Genomic DNA, 21,384 nt, shown 5'->3' on the forward strand with positions numbered 1-21,384 from the left:
GGTGCTTGTGGTATAATGCACAACCAACATCTGAGTGCCGCCATGCCCCCACCTGCCTGCACTGTAAGCAAGCACACTTCCTACGGCAGTGCCCTAACCTTCAGTCCCCTCCCTCCTGTAACACCTGTAACCTCCCTCATCCTATGTACTCCCAAAAATGTAAGGCCCGACCCCCTCCTGCCACTCCTGAACTCACAGTCCCTGTCTGCCCTATGGACGCCCTCACCCCTCCTGGCAATTCCCTTCACCCCCCCCTTCCTCTGATGACATCATCAGATTCCTTACCATCGTCCTCCAAAATGTTCACCCTTTCCAGCACCCCCACACCCTCCAACAGATATCCCTTGCCGCCTGTTCCATCTTCCACCTAAAGATGTATGCCACCTACTCTCACAACCAGGCCCATTTCACCTTTTCCCGTCTCGACACCCTCGTTTAAATCCTTGTCATAGCGTGACAGCACCGTATCCTGTTCGACAACATCCACTCCCTTCCTCCCAACAAGAACCTCTTCCTGCACACCCTTGCCACCCACCACGTGGGTGCCTTCCTCCTAAATGAAACCTTCCTCCAACCCCACCACACCATCCACACTTCGCCCTACCTCCTACAATGCTCCGATAATCCCCTCCCGATTGCGCGTGGCGGAGTTGCCATTGGTCACCACCGCCAGATCCCCGTTCGGCTCCAACCTCTCCTTCCCGACCCCACCGAACACCTGATCCTTAGTCTCTTCTTCCCCGGCCTTACCGTCACCTGTGCGACCATCTATGTCCGCCCTAACGCCCCTATTTCTTTCGACTTCCTCTCCCACATTGACCGTACCTTCTCCTCCTATGTGATCGCCGCTGACCTCAACATCCATAGTCGTTCCACCGCCCAGTTACGGCGGTGGCATCAGTTCCTCTCCTCCCTCCAAGGCGACGTCATCTCCATTCCCCAAAACACCCGCCCCAAATCCAACTCCAATCCTCCCCTAACCTCCTTGGCTGCATAGCGGTGGATGTCCTGGACCCCATTGGTAGTGACCATCTCCCTGTCCTCCTCACCGTTTCAGATGGTCGTCGCCCCCGCCCCGACCCTCGTAATGACCCTCCCCCGAAGTAAGTCAATGATTATTCCCATGCCGACTGTAATGTCTGCCGGGATACCCTCTCCACCCAGGTTGATAGCCACCCTTTCACCTACCACCACCCTGATGACGTTACCGATGCTGCCTCCTTTCTCCAGCAGACCTTGTCTGAGGCCATGGAGGCCCACGTCCCTACTGTCCCCATCCACCCCCACCGTCCTACCTTACCCCCACAGGCCGTCCTCCTCCTCCGTGAATCCTGCCATCTCTACTGTGCCTTCGGCCACACACGTGACCCGGACACACTATGCAGCCACCGGCAACTCCAGCGACACATCCATAACTTGCTCGCGGCTAAGAAATGCTGGGACTGGCGACAGACATCCACCTGTTTAAATGCTACCCATCCTGTAAACTCGTCCAAGTTCTGGTCAGCCTTCCGTCGCCTTACCGGAAATAAACCCTCGCCCTACTATCCTCTTCTCCATGATGATCACACCTTCCCTGACACCCTTAGTAAGGCCAATCACTTTGCCTCCTACCTCTCCGATGTATTTTCCATCCCCAATGATTCCCAGTTCGATTACTCCCTCTTACCAGATGTCCGCGATCGAAGTGACACCTGTGTCCCTCCCCTCGCACCTGGTTTCCAGTACTTGGACAACATTGCACACACGGAACTCAATGCCCCTATCACTACACAGGATCTCATTGCTACACTCCACACAAAATGCAACACCACTCCTGGTCACGGTCGTGTCACCTTCCTCCACCTTCGTGAAGCTCCAGTCTCTTTTCTCTCCACCCTGGCCAGGCTCTACAATGTACTCCTTACTCCTGTCCACCGGTTACTACCCCGACCTGTGGAAAACCTCCTGTATCCTGATGTTCCTTAAACCTGGCAAACCGCTGTCCGCCATCTCCTCCTACCGTCCCAACAGCCTTACCTCGGTCTTCAGCAAGGTCCTGGAATCTATCCTCACCCGACACATCCACCAGCATCTCCGCCAGTACCGCCTCCTTCCCGTTACCCAGTGTGGCTTTCGGCCGTCCTTTTCTTCCGATGACCTTCTCCTTCACCTCACTCGTCTCCTTTCCGAACAGCTTAATTCCCGTCGCTCCACAATCTTCCTCTCCCTGGACCTCGAACGTGCCTTTGACCGCGTATGGCATTCCGGTCTCCTCTTCAAGCTCCAACGCTTCACCCTTCCCATTAACTACGTCCGTCTGATCGGCTCCTTTCTCTCCCACCGTCCTTCCTATGTCACCATCCATAACACATATTCCTACACCTTTTCTCCCTCTGCTGGTGTGCTCCGTCCTCTCCCCCCTTCTGTACCTTTTGTATATGGCGGACATGCCGCTGCCAGCACCCCCCTACACTTTCTCCAGTTTGCCGATGAAACCGCCTTCCTTGCCCTCGACCCCACACTGCAGTGTTTCAACACCTTCTCCAATCCTATCTTGACTGGTTCACCGCTTGGTCAACCCAGTGGTTGCTTAAGGCCGATCCGTCCAAATCCCAGGCGATCATTGTAGGCAAAACCACCCCTTCCTTCCGCCTCCTCGGTTTATATCTAACCATCTATGGCGGTCGTATGGCCCTCACTCCCACCCTTAAGTACCTTGGCGTCACCCTCGACCGTCGCCTCTCCTGGACCCCCCATCTCCGGACAATCCATGTCAAGGCACGCTCCCGACTCCGTCTCCTCAAGCTCCTTTCCGGCCATACGTGGGGTCTGGACCCCTCCACCATCGTCCACACCTAGAAGTCCGTCATTCGCCCTATCCTCTGTTATGCCCACCCACCCTGAATCTCCACCCTCCCTACCTTTTACAAATCCCTTCAGATCCTTGAACACCATGCTCTCCGCCTTGCCTATCGCATCCGTCTCCCCTCCCCCACACGGATCCTGTACGACCTAATTCCGTTCCCCCACCTCCTCCTTTTCCTCGAATGGATACAGGTCCTCCACCCCTCTTCCCCCGGGCTTCCCCTCCCCCTTCCTCCCTTACTTCCTCCCCCCCCATCTCCGCTGCCCTTGGCATCTCTGCTCTCCCCTCTCCCTCTCCCAGCCCCCTCCTCCTCTCTTGGCAGGTACCCGGACTCGTACACGCTCAGTGGACATTCGCGCGCCGTAGATCATCTCGTTTGTGTGCCTTTGTGTTTGTGTTCAGTGTTCTTTCGCTGTCACGCCACCACCGTTCACCTGTGCCGTCGCAGTCGTCTGTGTTTCGTGCGCCGTGTCTACAGGTTTTAGTGTTTTTTCTTTTCTAGTGTGAATGGCTTCGAGTATATTGTTTTCCGTGTCTACAGTTTTTGTCCGCCATTTTTATTGTATTATCTGTACCTCCTTTATGTCATATTTTGTATCACTCACGGCTGAAGAGCAGCGTACTATGCTGCTGACAACCCACCTTTGTACAAGGTGTTTAAAATAACAATAACGAAAAAAAGAATTCTTTGTTGCAAAATATGTTACATGTTCCGTATGAAGCCACTGATCAGTTTTAGCAGTGCATTAGACGGTTGAGCGTACTTCTTTATTAGACACGGTAAATGTACAGCGGAAGTCAATGCATTATCAGCTCGCAGTGGGCCGAAAGTTGGCTTTACTCTACCTACACAGAGATTTATTCTCTGCAGCTCTCGCCTGCCATCTGTCGGCGACAATCCGTACTACTCGAGTCCGGCTTTTCTCCATAGCAGGTGGCAGCTGCTCTCTCGCGTCACTCCTCTACACTACGTGCAGCTGGCCGAGTTAGAATCACAGTCTTCTGCCTGGCTGGATTTCCAAAGCTGTGCTCAACGAACAGACTGGCGCCGTAGGCGAAAGAAAAAATTGTCATTTCAGTACAGGAGCGAGGGAAGACTAATACGGACCCAGTTGGTACGAAAGCTGATATTCTTGGCATTTCCGCGGAATTTTGAGTCATAATTCGATAGTTCCACTGGATGAGACGAAACGCGGGAAGAATTTTTGAGTGAATCCCCCTGCTTGGGCTGACAGCATCGTGCTGTTTACATATAGTCCACCTAAACCTGGAGAATAGTCGAAGTAAGGATCTAAAATAGCAAGTTTGAAAGTATGCTTGAAATTCGATACAAAAAAATAAACAAGATGCAACAAGCGAAAGACGCAATTTGCAGCTGTGATGGAGATGCGTTGGAAGAAGGATATGTGTGTAGCCAAGCCGTGGTCGATAGATCGACCTAGAAGGTTCCTGGCTGTAGTTGAAAATACGGAAAACTATGAGTACATCTCTCCACGCTGTGTACTTCACCTGCAATAACTCTGATGACGAAACTATTCGTATAGACCAATTCTTAGGCACGAATTAATGTATCCGAGCCTTCCAAAAATTCTTAACTATTATCATCGCTACTGCCGCATGCAACTAAAACTGTAACGTTACCATATCTAACGAGCACCTTACCACTAAACTTTATGGGTATGAAGTACATCATTTACAGATAATCAAAATATGTGGCCACTTATTGCAATTCTGCTAGAAAATTAAAAATAAATAAATGATATTCCTGCGATAATGTATGTTACTTCCAATATTTTCCTGCTAAACTTGTCAATGCGAAGTAAAATTAGCAGCGCTTGAATACTGCAATGTTGCTCGGTGTCGCCAACAGATGTCAGCCCAAGACGCTGCTACAGAAGATACGGCTTTGCTAGCAACAAGGCCGCTACACTGTCTTTGGAGTCGCTCGTGATGTAAGCACTCGGGTCATAACAAACACAAGGCAACATGTGCTGTCGTGGTTGATTCGCCTGTGTAGACGTTATATGATTGTGAATTGAAATGTTAGTGTAATAGTGTTCATAGTACTTCAACATATAAACGTGCCACGTAGATGCTGTATGCCTACTTTCCACAATTTTCCGCCGTTTTACAATTTAAGTCACCATTGTATCACCTGTTTTTCTTGTTTCTTTTCTTCTTACGTTTTTAACGTCTGTAGGCTGCAGAGCAGCGTACGATGGTGAAGGGGGGGGGGGGGGAATCGAAATGCAGTAAAGGAAAAAAGAAGACTTTATGCCTGCTTGTAGAGGCAATTATACTGCTCGGGAAAGAGTCAGTACATTCCATTTCCCTCGTGATGAAGATGCATGGAGAGAATGGATAAGAGCAGTTCACCGTGATAATTTCATCCCTTCAGATCACTGTGTGGTAAGTAGCAGCTTTAGTAAATAAACCTATGAAATGGTTCTGTTTAGTCTGAGTGTTAATTGTAATTTATAATCATAACATGTATACATAGGCCAAACTTTTCTCATATTAACGTAACGTAATCCATTATTTTTAACAGATTTGTGAGCTGCATTTCCATGCACACGAAATAAAAAGAAGTACATCGTCATATGATCCTAAGACTGGAAGATTAATTACACGCCTCTTGATCGTCCACGTTTAAGGAAAGGTAAGTTGGTCGTTTACGGACTTTGAGTTAGGTTATATAATTATTGGATGAATCTCTTACACTCCTGGTTTATATGGTAAGGTACTGAGAATTAATATTTGTTTATAGGTGCAATACCAGCACTATTGCCAGAATGTCCTGATTATTTATCTACACCACAAGAAGGAAAATATCATTCTTTTCGTTGAAGGTATTATGTGATAAAATTAATAGTAGCCATTCGAATGAGTGGACTTGTGTCAAAAAGTTGAGTAGTGTGTATTTTCTTTTAATTAGTGAAATGCCATTTTTGAGAGTTCTGTGGTATGTTACAATTAACGCAAATCTAACTTTCACTATCCATGTCAATGATTAACAGCTTGGTCAAATAGGGAACATAAAGTTTCTAGTAACCGTAAGTACCAAAACACAGTTAGCTAATATTCTTAATATTGTCGAGTTAAAATTTAGCAACAGAGAAGATCAGGAACCTAATGAGAGTATTGATTTCATAACCACTATTTTGAATAATTTATCTGAAAACTTGCCAGATAAACATGAAATTATAAACTTTATGGAAAAACAGATTCCATTGCTAAAATGCAAGATATTCGTGGGATATTTTAGTTTTGTGGTCATTAGTTCATTCTATTTCTCCTCAGTGTTACAAGTTTTTAAGAAGCAGTGGTATAAGAACTATGTCTAACCCTGCTACTCTGACTAGAATATGTGGTGGATTTGCTAGTAATACTGCACATTTTCTGGGATACATAACTAGGACAGTGAGATTTTTAACTGAAGAAGACCGGGCAGTCTCCTCTCGGTGCATGAAATCCATTTAAAGTCACAAAGGGGGAAACATAGTTGGCCAGGCCTACAATAGTAGTGAATTTGCATCTGCAGCCTACGTATTCGTGGTGCGTGGTTTGGATACACAGTACACCGATGTAGCTCATATTCTGCCGGTCAAGGTCTTGCACGCCCCTGCTCTTTTCACCTTCCTTACAGATATTGTATCGAAGTTAGAAAGCATGGAGTTTGAAGTTGTTGGTATTGTATCTCATAATAATACCATCAATAAGAAAGCTGTATCTTACTCCAGTGACCCACCCGAATTTAAAATTAAGTACCGACACCCTTCTCCAGGTGCTGGAAGGAGGCCATTTTATTTTCTAATCGATAGTGTGCGCCCATCAAAATGCATAAGAAACAACTGGCTGAATCAGAAAGAAGAGATTATAGAGCTTCCGGATTTTAATTATGAGCTGGGTGATGGTTATGCGTCTTTCAACAGCTTGAAATCTCTTCATTTGCTGGAAAAGGCAAATTTATTGACATTTGCAAACAAGCTATGTCTTAAATCACTGTATCCCTGAACCATAGAAAGGCAGAATGTAAAACTTGCTCTCCATATTTTTGACCATACAACAGCTATTGCTCTCAGAGAATTAGGCTCTAAACACAATATTGAATACTGCAACTTTCATTGAGATCATTTGCAAGTGGTGGATGCAGTTAATGTAAAAACATTATTAAAAGGTCAAAGGTTATTAAATAGGATTCAACAGCCAATAACCAGGAATTCTAAGCACATACTGGAGTTCCTACATCAGTTTGCAAATTGGTTAATAAAGGAAATTTCTAAGGGTTTAATTGGTCTTAGTAGGATAACACATTTAGCTCTTAGGCATACCACTCTCACATTGGTGGATCTGGCTAGGCATTGACTCAATGAGAAGAAGAAGCAATACATTCTAACAGGCAAGGTTCCAACTGATGACCTGGAAAGCAGGTTTGGTAAATTTTATCAGATGAGTGGTGGTAATTACCATGTGTCAATTAGACAGATTTTTGAGACAGAAAGAAACTGAAGGTATGAAGCTATGTATCATTAATATTAAAGTCCCAAAAATGGGTGGTGTTGTAATTGCCAAGGATGACATTTTTTCTACTGAGACAGACATACATGACCTTCCAGGAGTGACATATAATGAAGAGTTAAATGTAGTTGTGGAAGATGTTGATATACAGGAATTGGATGAGTATGTGTTGCCTGTACTCCACTACATAAGTGGTTACTGCTCATATGCAGTCATTAAGAAACTTAAATGTGTTTATTTATTTTATTTATTTGCCTGTAGACAACTGTTGTGTTGTGTAGGCATCATCAGATGGTTATACAAATGATTATACATAAGGTCAGTAGTTACATAGTTATACAGATTGTGGTACTAAAGATTACACAAAAGTTAACATATGGTATATGATTATACAAAAGGTCAGTGTGGTTGTATGACATAAATTACAGTTCCTTTGATCACAATCACATTTATAATAATAGAGAATCATATTTTTTCATCATGTAGGAATTCACTTATGCTATAGAATGCTTTCCCTTTCAACCATGTCTCTACTACCATTTTAAATCTATTCTCATGCAATTCCCTCATTCCATGTGATGTATTTTTGTAAAATGTTTTGCCAGCATGTAAAAAATTATTTTGGATTTAACTCACACGTGTCCAAGGAATGTCTAATAAGTTCCTATGTCTGGTTTCATATGAGCGCACATCTGACCTGCTTTCCTACATGTGGGAATTCTCTTTGGCATGCATAAGTGCTTTAAGTATGTATAGACTGGGAACTGAAAGAATTTTGTGCTCAATGAAGCACTGTCCGCAAGAAGTTAAATTGCTCACACCAAAAATACATCTAATGGCTTTCTTCTGCCAGAGGAAAACATCTTTTGCCCCAGCAGAGTTTCCCCAAAGAAGTATTCCGTAATGCAGATGAGTATGAAAATAGGCATGGTATGCCATAAGTATGCTCTCCTTACTGACACAATGATTCAGTTTCCTAAGGAGATATAGAAATCTTGCCAACCTACTGCACAGCTTTTCTGTGTGAGTATTCCAGCACAATTTGGTATCAAGACAAATGCCTAGCAATTTTACTGAATGTCTGATTTCATTAGGTACATCATTAATATCTCTATTTAACGACAGCCTATTTTCATGGAACAAGTGAGCTGCCATTTCCTTCATAGATTTGTTCATTTGTTTGGCAACATCCACATCATTATGTGAAAAGAAAGGTCCCAGTCCAGACCCTTGTGGGACTCCATATTTTACCTTGAGAAGGTCAGATTTGTTGTTTGAATTTATATAGATCATTTGGTTTGTGTTTGTCAAATATGATTTCAGCAGTAATAGTTCTGTTTCAGTTATTCCATATTTTTCTAGTTTCTTAATTAAAATGCTATGTGAGGCAGTGTCAAATGCCTTGGTTAAATCAAATAAAATGATAATTAAATGGACACCCTAGCTGCAAACAGGCGTTGATGTACTTCATTGGGGACATGTTGAAATTGTGTGCGCCGACCGGGACTCGAACCCGGGATCTCCTGCTTACATGGCAGATGCTCTATCCATCTGAGCCACCGTGGGCACAGAGGATAGTGCGACTGCAGGGACTTATCCCTTGCACGCTCCCCGTGAGATCCACATTCCCAACATGTCCACACCACTACATTTGTAGTGTGCATAATATATGTTTGCCCATCATTCTCATTACTTGTGGCAGATTAATCTACCAAGTCCCGTACGAGTTCGGGCATAGCGTGTGCGTTTGCACAAGAAGGTCGATGGCCGGGAAGCCATATTTTTTTAACTATATATGACGGCCCACAAACATGACTGACAGCATAATTTTATTCAATCTGTCCTATGGCATTTTCTCTTTATGTGCCACAGTTAGGATGCAAAATTGTACATTATAACACTGAAATTTTTATACTTACACCCTAAACCATTCACTCCCTAATCGTAATTGTTATTAATAATGAGTGCGTTTACTACACACTGATTTGATTTACGAATTTTCAGAATGTCAGTCGAGACATTCGTATGAAGACTTACCTGCTATTTCTTCAGCATCTTGTTTTGAAAATGCAAATTTCCCACAGTATCTCCAGTTCTGCTGCATCTTTCCTTCTACTGTTGGCGAGTTTCATCGTTAAATACTTGGTGAATGAAGTTCAATAACTCCATTACTTAACAAGTCAGAATGTTTAAGTGAGAGACAACTTTCAAGAAGCCTTGCACACTCTTTAAAGCAGTACTACATTGCATACAACACAGCTTTCATATATGCACACAATTACGAAACTAAATCTGCAGTTTATGACGTCCATCAGTACAACACTACACTTGCAGCTTGAGTAAATACGTCACAGTGTTACATAAATGCTATGCATTTATATTCTACGGCAAAATACGATTTTCTAACCACAGCCACTTTAACCGATCAACTAATTTGGATCCCGAACATGAATGTATATTACATTTTTTATTCTCTCTCCAACTATTTTGCATTCCGCTTTTCGTGTCTTAGAAATCGGAACAGCGCTAAGCCTGTTGCTGTGCTACTACTACAGTTCAACGCAGCATCTACTTACCTTGATGAGAACATCAACAAACACGGATCATACTCCAGAATGAGTTTTTCACTCTGCAGTGGAGTGTGCGATGATATGAAACTTCCTAGCAGATTAAAACTGTGTGCCGGACCGAGACTTGAATCGGGAACTTTGCCTCTCGCGGGCAAGTGCTCTACCAACCGAGCCACCCAAGCACAACTCACGCCCCATGCTCACAGCTTTATTTCTGCCAGTACCTCGTCTCCTACCTTCCAAAGTTAACAGAAGCTCTCCTGCGAACCTTGCAGAACTAGCACTCCTGAAAGAAAGGATATTGCGGAGACATGGCATAACGACAGCCTGGGGAATGTTTCCAGAATGAGATTTTCACTCTGCAGCGATGTGTGCGCTGATGTGAAACTTCCTGGCAGATTAAAACTGTGTGCCGGACCGAGACTCGAACTCGGGACCTTTGCCTCTCGCGGGCAAGTGCTCTACCAACTGAGCCACCCAAGCACAACTCACGCCCCATCCTCAAAGCTTTACTTCTGCCAGTACCTCGTCTCCTACCTTCCAAAGTTAACAGAAGCTCTCCTGCGAACCTTGCAGAACTAGCACTCCTGAAAGAAAGGATATTGCGGAGACATGGCATAGCCACAGCCTGGGGAATGTTTCCAGAATGAGATTTTCACTCTGCAGGAGAGTGTGCGCTGATATGAAACTTCCTGGCAGATTAAAACTGTGTGCCGGACCGAGCACTTGCCCGCGAAAGGCAAAGGTCCCGAGTTTGAGTCTCGGTCCGGCACACAGTTTTAATCTGCCAGGAAGTTTCACGGATCATTCTGCCCGCCACAAATTTCGCCTTCAAAAATAATACTCACAACGGCTTCTACTGGATGTAGTTAACACCTGTGAACAACGTGTTTCATTGTAGCTGAAGTTTCGTCACAAACACTACATGTACATGGATACTCCGAAAGCCACTGTGCAGTGTGTAGCAGAGGGTACCCTGTACCACTACTAGCCATGTCCTTTCCCGTTCCACTCGCAAATGGAACAAAGGAAAAGCGGCTGTCTATGTGCCTCTGTACGAGCCTCTCTAATCTTATCCTCGTGCTCCCTATGTGAAATGTATGTGGGCAGAACTATAATCTTTCGTCAGCCAGACTCTAGTGCAGGTACTTAAGTTTTCTCAACAGTGCTCTCAAAAAGAACATCGGCTTCCTTCCAGTTGTTCCTATTTGGATTCCTGAAGCATCTGCATAACGTTTGCATGTCGTTCTAACCCACCGGTAAGAAATCTAACAGCCCGCCTCTGAGTTGCTTAGAAGTCTTCCTTTAACGTGACCTCATACGGATCCCAAACACCCGACCAGTACTAGGGAATTGGTCGCACCAGTGTTCTATATGAGGTCTCCTTTACACTTCTCTAAAATTCTCCCAATTAACCAAAGACGACCATCAGCCTTCCCTACCACAGTTCCCACATGCTCGTTCCATTCCATACCGGCTTTCGCCCAGATATTTAAACGATTTGACTGTGTCAAGCAGGACACTATTAATTCTGTTTCCGAGCATTACGTGTTTCTTCTTCCTATTCATCGCCTACTCTACTGCTCAGGGTACGCTAGTATTTTGCTTTGTGCTCACTTTAACATAGACTTTTATTTAAATTCTTACTGTGTAGTACTGTTATGTAGCAATACCCGTCAGGTTGATGTCTACGCAACGCTACAAAAATCTAGTAAGAAGGAATACGAAATTCTAGCAATAATTAACAATGTAATAAAGCAGTTGCTCATGTATACCAAAACAAAGTATAATAAGTTATTTATGACAGTTTGGGGGGAGGGGGGTACACCTTGGTGTATGGAATACTTGTAGTATCTTCGAATATAAATGGCGTCTTGTAAGTAGCCATAAAGGCTTCCACTCACTGTCCTGTAAATAAACCTGCACAATAACGCCTTTTAAATGATTTTCATTAAAGAAATGCACGCGACTACGTTATATTTCCCTGAATATGGATCCCCTTTTGTAGGTATCAACGTAAAGTCGTGTGAGGAGGTACAATGACAAAAAAAAATCGGTGTGCTGCTAGTCCGTAATTTAACAAAGAATAGCATTCTGTAAATTTCACCTCAGCTCTGCGCTAGCACGTGGGACCGCCAGCGACTGCTCGAACGAACCTGACCGTACGCCGCCAATCCAAAAAGTTTTCAGCCAATCACGAACTGTAGATGGCGGTAAAAGATGGGAGACCTTGTTTTCGCCTGAACGAACTAGCCCAGTTCTGAGGCAGCGTGTTGAGCTGACATCTGTTGGCAACACCGAGCAACACTACATTACTCAAGCGCTGCGTATTTTACTTCGCATTGACAAGTTTAGCATGAAAACGTTGGAAGTAAGACACCTCTTTGCAGGTATATCAATTTCTTATTTACAGTTTGCTAACAAAATAGGAATAAGTGCCAACGTCTTTTCATTATTTGTGAAGGATATATTTCATACCCACAAAGTTTCTTGGTAAGGCGTTCTTTAGATATGATAACTTGGAATGATGTGTATCACCATCTATGGCCGTCCTATCGCCCTCACTCCCACCCTTAAGTACCTTGGCGTCACCCTCGACCGTCGCCTCTCCTGGACTCCCCACCTCCGGACAATCCAAGCCAAGGCATGCTCCCGACTCAGTCTCCTCAAGCTCCTCTCTGGCCGTACGTGGGGTCTTGACCCCTCCACCATCCTCCACACCTATAAATCCCTCATCCCCCCTATCCTTTGTTAAGCCCATCCGGCTTGGATCTCCGCCCCCCCTCCCTTTCATAAATCCCTCCAAATCCTTGAACGCCATGCTCTCCGCCTCGCCTATCGCATCAGTCTCCCCTCCCCCACGCGGATCCTGTATGATCTCATCCCCTTCCCCCACCTCCTCCTTTTCCTTGAAAGGATACGGATCCTGTACACCTCCCGTAAACTCGACCCTCCTCACCCGCTCGTCTCCCCGATCCTCTCCCACCCCCGCCCGCTGCCGCGCCTGTATTCCCACGTCCCACCCGGTCTCCATCTCTCAACCCTCCTTACCCTCTCCCAAGGTGGCTTCCGCCAGCTCCCCCTCCCTGATGATGTCCTTCTCCCCTGCATCTACCCCTCCTATCAACTTTGATCCTCCCCCCCCACCTCCTGCGTCCTTTCCTTTAGGCACCCTCCCTCCACCCCTTTCCCTTCCCTTCTCTTTCCTTTCCCCCCTCCCTCCTATCCTCTCCCCCGGGCTTCCCCTCCCCCTTCCTCCCTCCCCCTCTCTCCTTTGCCCATGGCATCTCTGCTCTCCCCTCTCCCATTTCCCCTTCCTCCTCCTCCACCTCCTCTCTTGGCAGGTCCCCGGACTCGTACACACTCAGTGAACATTCGCGCGCCGGAGATCATCGCCATCAGTGTCTAGTGTGTGTGCGCTTCGTTTTGTGTTTCGTGCAGTTACAACTCAACTGTTCACATGTGCCGTCACCGTTCTCCGTGTTTTGTGCGCCGTCTCTACAAGTGTTAGCGTTTTTATCGTCCAACGTGAACGGCTTCTTGTTTGTTGTTTTTTGTATCTCCATTTTTTGCCCGCCGTTTTTTGTATTGTCTGTATCACCTCTGTCATGTTATTGTTCCACTTAAGGCTGAAGAGCAGCGTACTATGCTGCTGACAGCCCGCCTGTATAGGTGATTAAAATTACAATAAAGAAAAAAAAATGATGTGTATTATCATTTGGGTAAGAGATGGAATCAATTTTTGAGTGGCTCGGAGAAGTATTCTCCGAGCACATGCTCTAAATGCAATAGTATCGGCGGCGTAAGGGTTCGTGTTTTAACAGCACAGCGCGCAGTTGGAATTGATACGTCACCGGAATTGCTGTGCCCATAATTTTCCATTCGTTAGCCGTACTTGCAACTACAGCCTGGAACTTCCTCGGTTGATAAATGATCTATCATCTATGTGCTTGGCTACACACACACATACATACACGAAACTCAAAACGGTTAACATTTCTTAACTTCGCCTTTCGAAGCAGCAGGAAAATCCGTTATGGAAAACCTATATCGAGTTTACAGTAAAGCAGCCCATTTTCCCGTTTACATTTCTTCTCTGCCCAACCCGCAACTTTATCGATTTGTTCGCTGCATATTAGCTGAGTTTTTGTATCGAATTTCAAGCATACTTTCCAACTTACTGTTATAGGGTCTTACTTCGAGTGTCTCCAGGTTTATGTGCTTCACGTAAAAACTCTTCCCACGTTTCATATTACCCAGTGGAAGTCCAGGCAAGCAGAAGACGGCAAGAGATGTAATGGCGATGCTAACCCAGCCAGCTGCACGTAGTGTAGAGTCGTGACGCGAGAGGGCAGCAGAGTAGCCGGACCCGCGTAGTACGGACTACCACCGACAGATGACAGGTGCGAACTGCAGTGCATAAATCTATGTAAAGGGAAATTATGGCCAACTTGCCAGTGAGCGACATTTTCGAACGACTGCGCCGATAGTGATACATTAAGCGAGTACTGACTTGACCCGGGGTCTAGCCATCTCCCCTCCACACTGTCTGAGCACTGTAGCTAGCGACCAATAAGGAGCCACCAGACGACTACCAATGAAAAAGTGCTGTGCATCAGGCGCGCATGCGTGAAATTTTGTGTTAGTCACTACTCACTATTGTGTTTGTATCGAGGCCAACGAGCCCGTTGGCCTCGGTTTGTATGTGTATGCGTTTCCTGCGTCAGCGTGTCCTCCGTACTGTATTTTGGAAATGATTTCGTTCGAAGATAGTGTTGTGTACAAGCGAAAGGCTGAGGTATTTGTAAGTACCATATTTAGTATGAATTTTCTGCACTGAATGTTTTTTTTAAGCGTTGAAATTCATTGCTTTCAATGATAATGCTGTCGGCGAACGAAAGGCAGAGTGAAATAGTTAATACTATTTCTCAAGTGGGTGTATTCTCTGCTTGCTTTTTGAAGCTATTAATCCAGACTGCTCACTTGACAGTTGTTATTGGCAACTTGGTAATGTTGGCTACTTAAGATTATAGAATTACGGGGATCAAATAAAACATGAAAGATAAGGGTATTGGTAGGGTAAAAATAAAATAAGCACGATCGGGTAAAAATAGCTATTACTAGAGTACATTATGGAAGGAAATAAGATGAAGGTACAGCCAACTTGTTTACCTGATCAGAAATCCTCATTTAAAAATCTTGCTGTGGACTCCAGTAATTTAAATGGTGTGATAGTAAGCAGGAGATTTAATAACTGTATGAAACAGCGCGCGCATATCGTAATATAAAACAGCGGTATACCTATTTTGACAGATTTTCATTTCTCGGTACTGGAAAATTACCATTTAATACATGTTTCTGTACGAATTTGGTTTTTATGTTTCTTGTTACCCACATAGACTTTTAATGATCCTTTAAAAGAAGGCTTTTTTCGTAGGCCATTTTTTCTTTACGTTTCACATATATGTGAAACATGTGTATGTGTAAGAAGTTTCATAATCAGCTAAAACTTATTAACATTGTGTACTGGAATTATAAAACACATTTGTATACTAAATTGTGAGTTGTTTTTTCCATTGTTTGGAAAGGTGGAGGAAAAGTGGAGTAAACAGAAGGCAATCATATCTTGAACAGCTGACTGCGTCCTAAGTTCAGATTAATTACAAATAGTGTTTGCTTTTTTTTAAATTAGTAACTTTTTTGTTTACTCCCTGTATTTCAATTTGGAAATCATTAGACTGTCAGTAGTGTTGAATGCCTAGAAATTACATTAAACTGCAACCTTTAAGAGAGAGACACAGAGTATGCTGTGGTAGTTTAAAATTAATGCCAGGTGTAAATAAATGCTGTTACTCAACTGTAATTTAAACATACCACTGGTATCTGAGAGTAATACTGAAAAGTTCTGAATACACAAAGATCTGTTCTCAGTAAAGATGAATATACTTGCTTGGCTACATGGGCCTTCCTGTAACTTCATTCAAGGTAAAACAGTTTGTTGCTGAGTTTGTTCAGGTACTACAGAAAGCATATTTACCAGTGAAAAGAAGTTTTGCAGTAAGGATTGGTTTTCAGATTTTACCAAACACCCAGCTCTAATCACCCAGAAACTTCAGAAATTTTAAATAATCTATAGGAGCACACCAACATGTCCATTTGTCTTTCCCTTAAAAACATTTCCCTTAAGATTTGGAATTGGAACTATCAGACTGAAGTGTCTAGAAAAATTTGTTTAGGCCAAAACTATTAGTTTAAATACTGTTTGTAACATTAATGGACATAGTTAATATTTCCTATGTATAAAAATCTACCCTTTTCCTCAAAGCTTATACTACATTAATTTGTTTGACATAGATATGTCTAATAGACCATCATATGAATTCTTTTTATCTTGCCTCATACTTTTATTGTCCTGTCACCTGTGTAGGCACTTTCTTCAGTTTAGTCACTAGGTCTTTTTTGTGCCCCCCAAGTATTTTTTCTTTTTTCAGTGAAATGTTTGTGTGAATATGAAACATTTTTAACCATATTCTGACGAGTACAAAAGCTTTTCACCCAAAATTTCGAAAGTTTAAATATTATTTTGTTTTTACCACTCCCTACCCAAGGTAAAATGTGTACTTATTGGTGGTTTTTATGAAATTGTGGTCTGGTCTACCATGTGTCTACATACCTGCTGCACTTCTTATATCAAATGTATGTTACTGTAGGGAGGAAAATTCTGACATAATTTAAATGAAGCCAAGTACAGAAGTGATAGTAATACATGCTCTTCTCTCTTAACAGGAAATTCTCCCGCAGTGGAAAACACGTGTGTTGGAGCTGCACAGAAATGATTGTAATGTGCAAGAAATTAAATCTTTAAACATCCTTGTTGATGTTAAATCGAGGGAGGAGTTTGGACAGTGGTTGGCACAGTTTGAAAACATAACAAAAACAACTTATACAATAAGGTGCACTGAACCTGCATCAGGAAAGTATGTTGTTTGCAAACAAAGGCTGGTCTGTCACCACAATACTCGCAGTATAAAAGTTCATGGTTCAGTGCAAAGGGCAACAAAAAACACTAACTGTCCATCAAAAATGACAGTGACAATTCATGCCGTGCATGATAGATACAGAGGTAAGTCTGTAGAGAAAGCAATGCTCTACAAGGAAATGCCGTGTGAGGTTAACTTGGTGTTGGGTCATAACCGCAGTGTTGACAGTGCTGCTGCTTTAAGATTTAGACAACCATCAAGTGATGTCAAAGAAAAATTAATATCCCTGTTTGAAAGAGGTCATTCACCAGCCACTGCTCTTGAGTCAATAAAGGTTGAAATTCAGCTGAATTGTTCAGATTACCCTTTAGTCCTTGCAGACAGAAGCAGGTGTCCTGATTACAACTTTTGCCACTATTTGTTCAACAAAGTTTTTAAGAAAAAGTATGGGCCAACATACTTGAACAAAGATGGAAAGCAGCTGTTACAACAGAGGTTAGAGGAATACAACAGCGAAGTTGGAGCTGTGTGTGCCAAGATGATTCAGTAAGATGATGATTATATAGTATGGTAAGAGTATATTTACAAATTTGTAGTCTGATGAAAACTTTATGCATATACATTTAGCTACTATTAATATTTGTATAATTGTTTTTCAGCATTTGCTCACCACTGATGCAAAAAGTCCATACTCGTGTAAAAGCTGCTTCCAAACTTGTATTTATGGATTCCACTGGTTCTCTGGATCATGACAGCAGCAGAGTGTTCGTTTTACTTACTCACAGTGAGTGTGGAGGTTTACCACTGGGAGTTCTGATTATGTCTTCAGAAAGCTGCGGAGTTATAGAAATGGGACTAGAGTTGCTGAAAGAGATAGTGGGGGAAAATATTTTGGGGGAAACATCAATGGCCCAAGTGTGTTTCTGACTGACGGCAGCCAGTCAGAACAAAATGCAATTAGAAGATGCTTCCCAAACACAAAAGCTTTGTTGTGTATATTCCATTTCCTGCAGGCAGTGTGGCGCTGGCTTCTCAAAGCAAAAAATGCTATACCACAGCAAAAATAGTGCGAGTTCTTCCAGAATTTCAAAAAAATAATGTTTGCGCAAACAAAAAATGAAGCAGTGGTAAACTATAATGTAACAAGAGCGAACATCGGTGAAAATAATCAAAATTTATTGAAATACTTGGAAGGGTATTGGGATAGGAGAGGACTGTGGACCCTTTCACATCAGCGAGGTATGCTTATAGAAGGGCACAACACAAATAATATAACTGAGGCCTTCACGAGAATTTTAAAGGACAGGATTTTTGAGAGGGTGCGTGCCTTCAATGTGGTTCAGATGGTGGACTTTTTTCTCACAAAGGTGAATTTGTATTTTCAGAGGAGACTTCTTGATGCTGCTAATGGAGCAAGTCCTAAGTCTTTCTGTAGGCCTACAAAGGCTCCTTCACAGGAGATTCTAGCAAAAATCAGACAAGTCAATGAGGATGTTCTGCTCATTCCCAGTGAAGAAAGGGAGAATCATTATTACATTGTTAATATGGCTGTTCTTGTTTGCACTTGTTGCCAAGGCAATACAGGGAAGATCTGCAAACATATAGACTGGGGAACTACAGGGAGGTGACGGATAGTGACAGTGTACGTAGACTGTATTATTTTATTGCTACAGATGAGGAGCCTCCTGAAGGGTGGCTAGAGCCTCTGTATTGCTCTCAGAATGCAGGGGCTTCAAGTTCTTCGGAACGTTTGGAGCAAACGGACACAGGTTTGCTCTGTGAAAGCCAAGAAGAGATGCCAGAGACACTTCACATGGAGACAGTTCCAGACAATACAAATAATGATTTAATCGACGAGATAAAAGCTCGTCTCATAGATTTTTCAAATACATCCCCTGAGGAAATGAGGAAAGGCCTTGAAGTCATGTGCGAAAAATTGAGAAAGCTTGCATCTTATTTGGCAAATTTTGGTGAAGGTAAGTAAAACATACTTTTATATAAATGTTATGGCAAGTAATTCAATATTGTATGAATTCTAATTTTTGTTACAGGAAAATCTAGAAAAAATCGCGGTAACTATATTCCCGTTCAGTCTACTGCAATAAGCAGAAGAAAAAACAAGTTGGCAGGTCGCAGATGTCATCCGGGGGGAAGACAAAGACCACACTCTAAGCAAAGCGAGGAATTTGTAAAGACAGTAGAAATTTCTGAAATGGTAAGTATTACATTTCTAAAGTCATGTATGGCATTTTGAAATTTATCTAGCAACTTTCCTTTCCCCAAAGGGCATATTAAGGAATAAAGTAATTATTATTTATTTAACATTTTTAAGTTTGAGGGAGCACTGCTGGACATACAGTGCTATTGGCTAACTTGCATAAATTTAATACTGTGTGCTAATGGTGGCGTAAAGACCGAAACAATCCACAAAAGAAATAAGAAATTGCAACTGAAAACTGCCTCCAGACTGACCTCACATCCAGTATTGATAAAGGCTATGGCATGCAAGTTTCTGGCACCATTTTTAAAATAATTCTTATTCTATCTGAAGGTAGCTCTGTTAGTATAATTAAAGAAAATACTTAATTATGATTTGATGTGACTGTCACGTGGAATAATTTGTAGACATTGCTATTGAAAAAACTGAAGTCACTCCACACCTTGAACTTGGTGTGGATAATTCCATTACACAGCAAGCCAGCTGAATGATACACTGCAAATCAGTCATAAAGTGTTTACACATTCTGTTTCATTCGAAAAAAAAAAAATTGATGTATGTACAGCAGCATTGCATATTTCCATTGGCTTGTGACTTTCTCATGCAAATGTGAATGTTCCAACATAGTTCACAACACGTCTTGTTCCAAAGCAGTGGCATTAGTACATTATGGAATAATTGCTGATGGGTAAAAGTGCTCATATCTTGTGTTAACACAACTTCCTGATTGACAGTTGCCTCAAGTTCCCCAATAGCTTAAAATCTCAGTCCTGACTATAACACCATCTAGGCAGAAAAATTACATCTGGTATTATCACCCATATTAATATACTCACGTTCAAACTGTTTGCTAATCTTGTTTAGATGTTAGGTTATTAACATCATGGCATTTCGTTTCTTTGGTCCAGTATGTCTTGCATGTACAGTAAAATTCTCATTACATGACATCTAAATTGTAACAATTAACTAGGCCTATATTTTTTATTATTAGTTATCTAATTGTTTTTTTAAGGTGTGGCATATACATATTATGACTTTAAGTAGCTAATTACAATATAAAGATGTAAATACACACAAATGTGGAGCCACTTTGAGTTTCATTCCGTCATTGAATATTTCGGTACAGAAATGGATAAGAAAAGCCATGTTACATAAACATTTTTCCCCAACATTAACCCAGTATTAGTGCAACAAACTTAGTAATCCATAATTTAGAAATAAAGGTTTACAGTAATGTTAATGTGGATTTTAATTTCTTTTCAGGCTACCTTTCCACCACCAGCTACGCAGTCATCCCAGTCAGCTTCAGACTTTTGAAGGTGCGCGACTGTTTACTGCAGCATAGTGTGTAGGATTTTCTTAATCTGAGATCCAACGTAATGGAACTATTAAGGGAATGATTCTAGTAAGTTTTTTCTTAAAGCTCAGGCCTAGCCTGACTGCTGAAATATATTAAGTTTTTTTGTTGTAGCTAGGGTCTGACCCGATTATTCCCAGTGGGGTCAGGGATTTTCTCTGCCTCGTGATGACTGGGTGTTGTGTGATGTCCTTAGGTTAGTTGGGTTTAAGTAGTTCTGAGTTCTAGGGGACTGATGACCATAGATGTTAAGTCCCGTAGTGCTCAGAGCCATTTTCTAACCCGATTATTGAAATAAGTTTTTTCTTGAAGCTCAGACCAAACTTACTATTGAAATATAGAAGTTCTTCTTTAAATTGGGATATCCCAACAATGTGGATACTTATTGTGTATGTTGCACAAGTTTCAGGGAAATGTGAATTATCTTTTTTTAAAATGTAAACTACATTTTATATTCTGCATATGACTCTTTTTTATTTACATCTGTTCCTTCAGGTTACATGTAGCTTATTTAATTTGTCATATTATGTCTGCTTTCTGAAGTAGTTCTGTCAGCTGATAATGAAAAATGTTTCCTGCATTTTAATATATATTGGCAATAATAAACTGTAATATTGGCAGGAACGAAGTGTTATAAAATTAATTGGTATTAAAACTTTATTTTAGAAGATTAAGTGAAGATATATTGCAATGTTAATATAAGCATCACATTTAAATAGGAATTATGAACAGATTGCCCCCATTTACACCAAGGTTGGCATAAAGGAATTGCTTATGATGATAGCTTCCTCTGGCATGTAGAGTCTAAACAAAAATTTTCCATCTCAAATTAACTAAAAGGGAAGTAAATTATTTTTTTGCTGGGAGAACACACTTTCAGGCAACAATCCTAA

At 42.4% G+C, this 21,384-nt stretch overlaps 1 protein-coding gene across 2 annotated transcripts; it reads left to right on the forward strand.

The window, feature by feature from the left end:
* Positions 1–4,818: 4,818 nt before the first annotated feature.
* LOC126427259 (uncharacterized) lies at positions 4,819–21,094 on the forward strand. Of its 2 annotated transcripts, XR_007576612.1 has the most exons (6): positions 4,819–5,257; positions 5,397–5,507; positions 5,616–5,697; positions 16,723–18,892; positions 18,968–19,131; positions 20,398–21,094. XR_007576612.1 is itself a non-coding variant. In XM_050089515.1 (3 exons), exons 1-3 carry the CDS (start codon positions 18,712–18,714, stop codon positions 20,449–20,451), a joined length of 399 nt encoding a protein of 132 aa, XP_049945472.1. In that variant the 5' UTR covers positions 18,460–18,711; the 3' UTR covers positions 20,452–21,088. The 2 variants fall into 2 exon arrangements, 1 of the variants encoding a protein (XP_049945472.1); XM_050089515.1 differs by lacking the exons at positions 4,819–5,257; positions 5,397–5,507; positions 5,616–5,697 and having other exon boundaries at positions 18,460–18,892; positions 20,398–21,088.
* The last annotated feature ends 290 nt before the right edge of the window (positions 21,095–21,384 follow it).

The sequence above is a fragment of the Schistocerca serialis genome, chromosome 11 (assembly GCF_023864345.2).
Source record: "Schistocerca serialis cubense isolate TAMUIC-IGC-003099 chromosome 11, iqSchSeri2.2, whole genome shotgun sequence".
Lineage (NCBI taxonomy): Eukaryota > Metazoa > Arthropoda > Insecta > Orthoptera > Acrididae > Schistocerca > Schistocerca serialis.